Below are 1025 nucleotides of genomic sequence, written 5' to 3'. Positions count from 1 at the left end.
CGGGCTGGGCTCGCCCCGTTAATCCTCTCCCGCAGGGGACGAGTGGGAAGAGGCGGCCCTGGACGAGTTCGACCGGCTCACTCACTGCGCCACGTGGAAACCGCTGGTGGCAAAAATTTCCAGTTACGTCCAGTCTGGACTCGGCACGAGGCCGAACGTCGGGCTCTACGCCCTCCACCACGGAGAGGTGAGCCCCGCCGCTCTGCCCGGCCCCCGCCGTGAGCCGTGCTCGTTCAGACGCCCCCCCGAGCCCCCTCCTCGGCCATTCCCTGCTCCCCTGAGCCACCGGCTCTCCAGCCCCATCTGGTTTCCGCGCACAGCCTGGACATCGGAGCGGAGCTGGTGCGGCTGGTCTACGCCGTCCCCTGTCCCCAGGAGGAAGAGGCGGTGGGGGACAGCCCCCCGCGGCTGGCGAAGGAGGTCAGGGCGGAGATGCCGGTGAGCAGATGCGGGACTGGAGGGGGTGGCTTGTTCTCCCGCCCGACTTCCCCGGAGGGAGCCGGCACCGCGTCCCCTGGCGCCCGGGGACAGCATGTCTTCCCCGGCGTGGGGACGTTTTCTTGCTGACCCAAAGCCGTCCCGGTGTCCTCCGGGGACGGTCAACCCGGCTCTTCCCTGCGCAGGAGGACATCTCCTGTGCGTCCCTCGAGAGCCTCTTGTCGGAGCCCCGGAAAAGTCCCGGCGAGACCCCCCTGACCCTGTCCTGCGTCAGCCTTTCGGGTGAGCCCGGAGGTGCCAGGTGGGAACGTGCCTGGTTACACCGGTAACGTGGGATTCGGCCCCCGCGGTGGGGAGCTGGTGGTTCCCTCTAGCACACCGCGCGGCTGGCCGGAGGCTGTGACGCTCCCCGGGGCGGGACAGCGTTCCCTAAACCGGGTCTGTCGCAGCTCCAAGGCGCCGGGCGCAGCATCGGGGTCCCCTTCTAACGCCCCCCCACCCTGCTCTCCGCACAGACGGCGCCTCCGGCAGCGGCGAGGACATCGGCGTGACGGAGAGGAGCTCCCGGTGACGCCCCCGCCAGCGGG

General features: G+C 70.4%; 1 protein-coding gene across 1 annotated transcript in view; it reads left to right on the top strand.

The window, feature by feature from the left end:
- Positions 1-1009, top strand: part of TDRKH (tudor and KH domain containing) — a 14731-nt gene extending 13722 nt beyond the window's left edge. Inside the window, exons 8-11 of the mRNA XM_019472573.1 lie at positions 32-187; positions 283-438; positions 624-720; positions 954-1009. Coding sequence (XP_019328118.1) covers positions 32-187; positions 283-438; positions 624-720; positions 954-1009 — 465 coding nt within the window. The remainder of the gene's footprint in view (positions 1-31; positions 188-282; positions 439-623; positions 721-953) is intronic.
- Positions 1010-1025: the final 16 nt, after the last annotated feature.

The sequence above is a fragment of the Aptenodytes forsteri genome, unplaced genomic scaffold (assembly GCF_000699145.1).
Source record: "Aptenodytes forsteri isolate BGI_AS27 unplaced genomic scaffold, ASM69914v1 Scaffold276, whole genome shotgun sequence".
Taxonomy (NCBI): domain Eukaryota; kingdom Metazoa; phylum Chordata; class Aves; order Sphenisciformes; family Spheniscidae; genus Aptenodytes; species Aptenodytes forsteri.
This window is presented reverse-complemented; position numbering and strand designations above follow the sequence as displayed.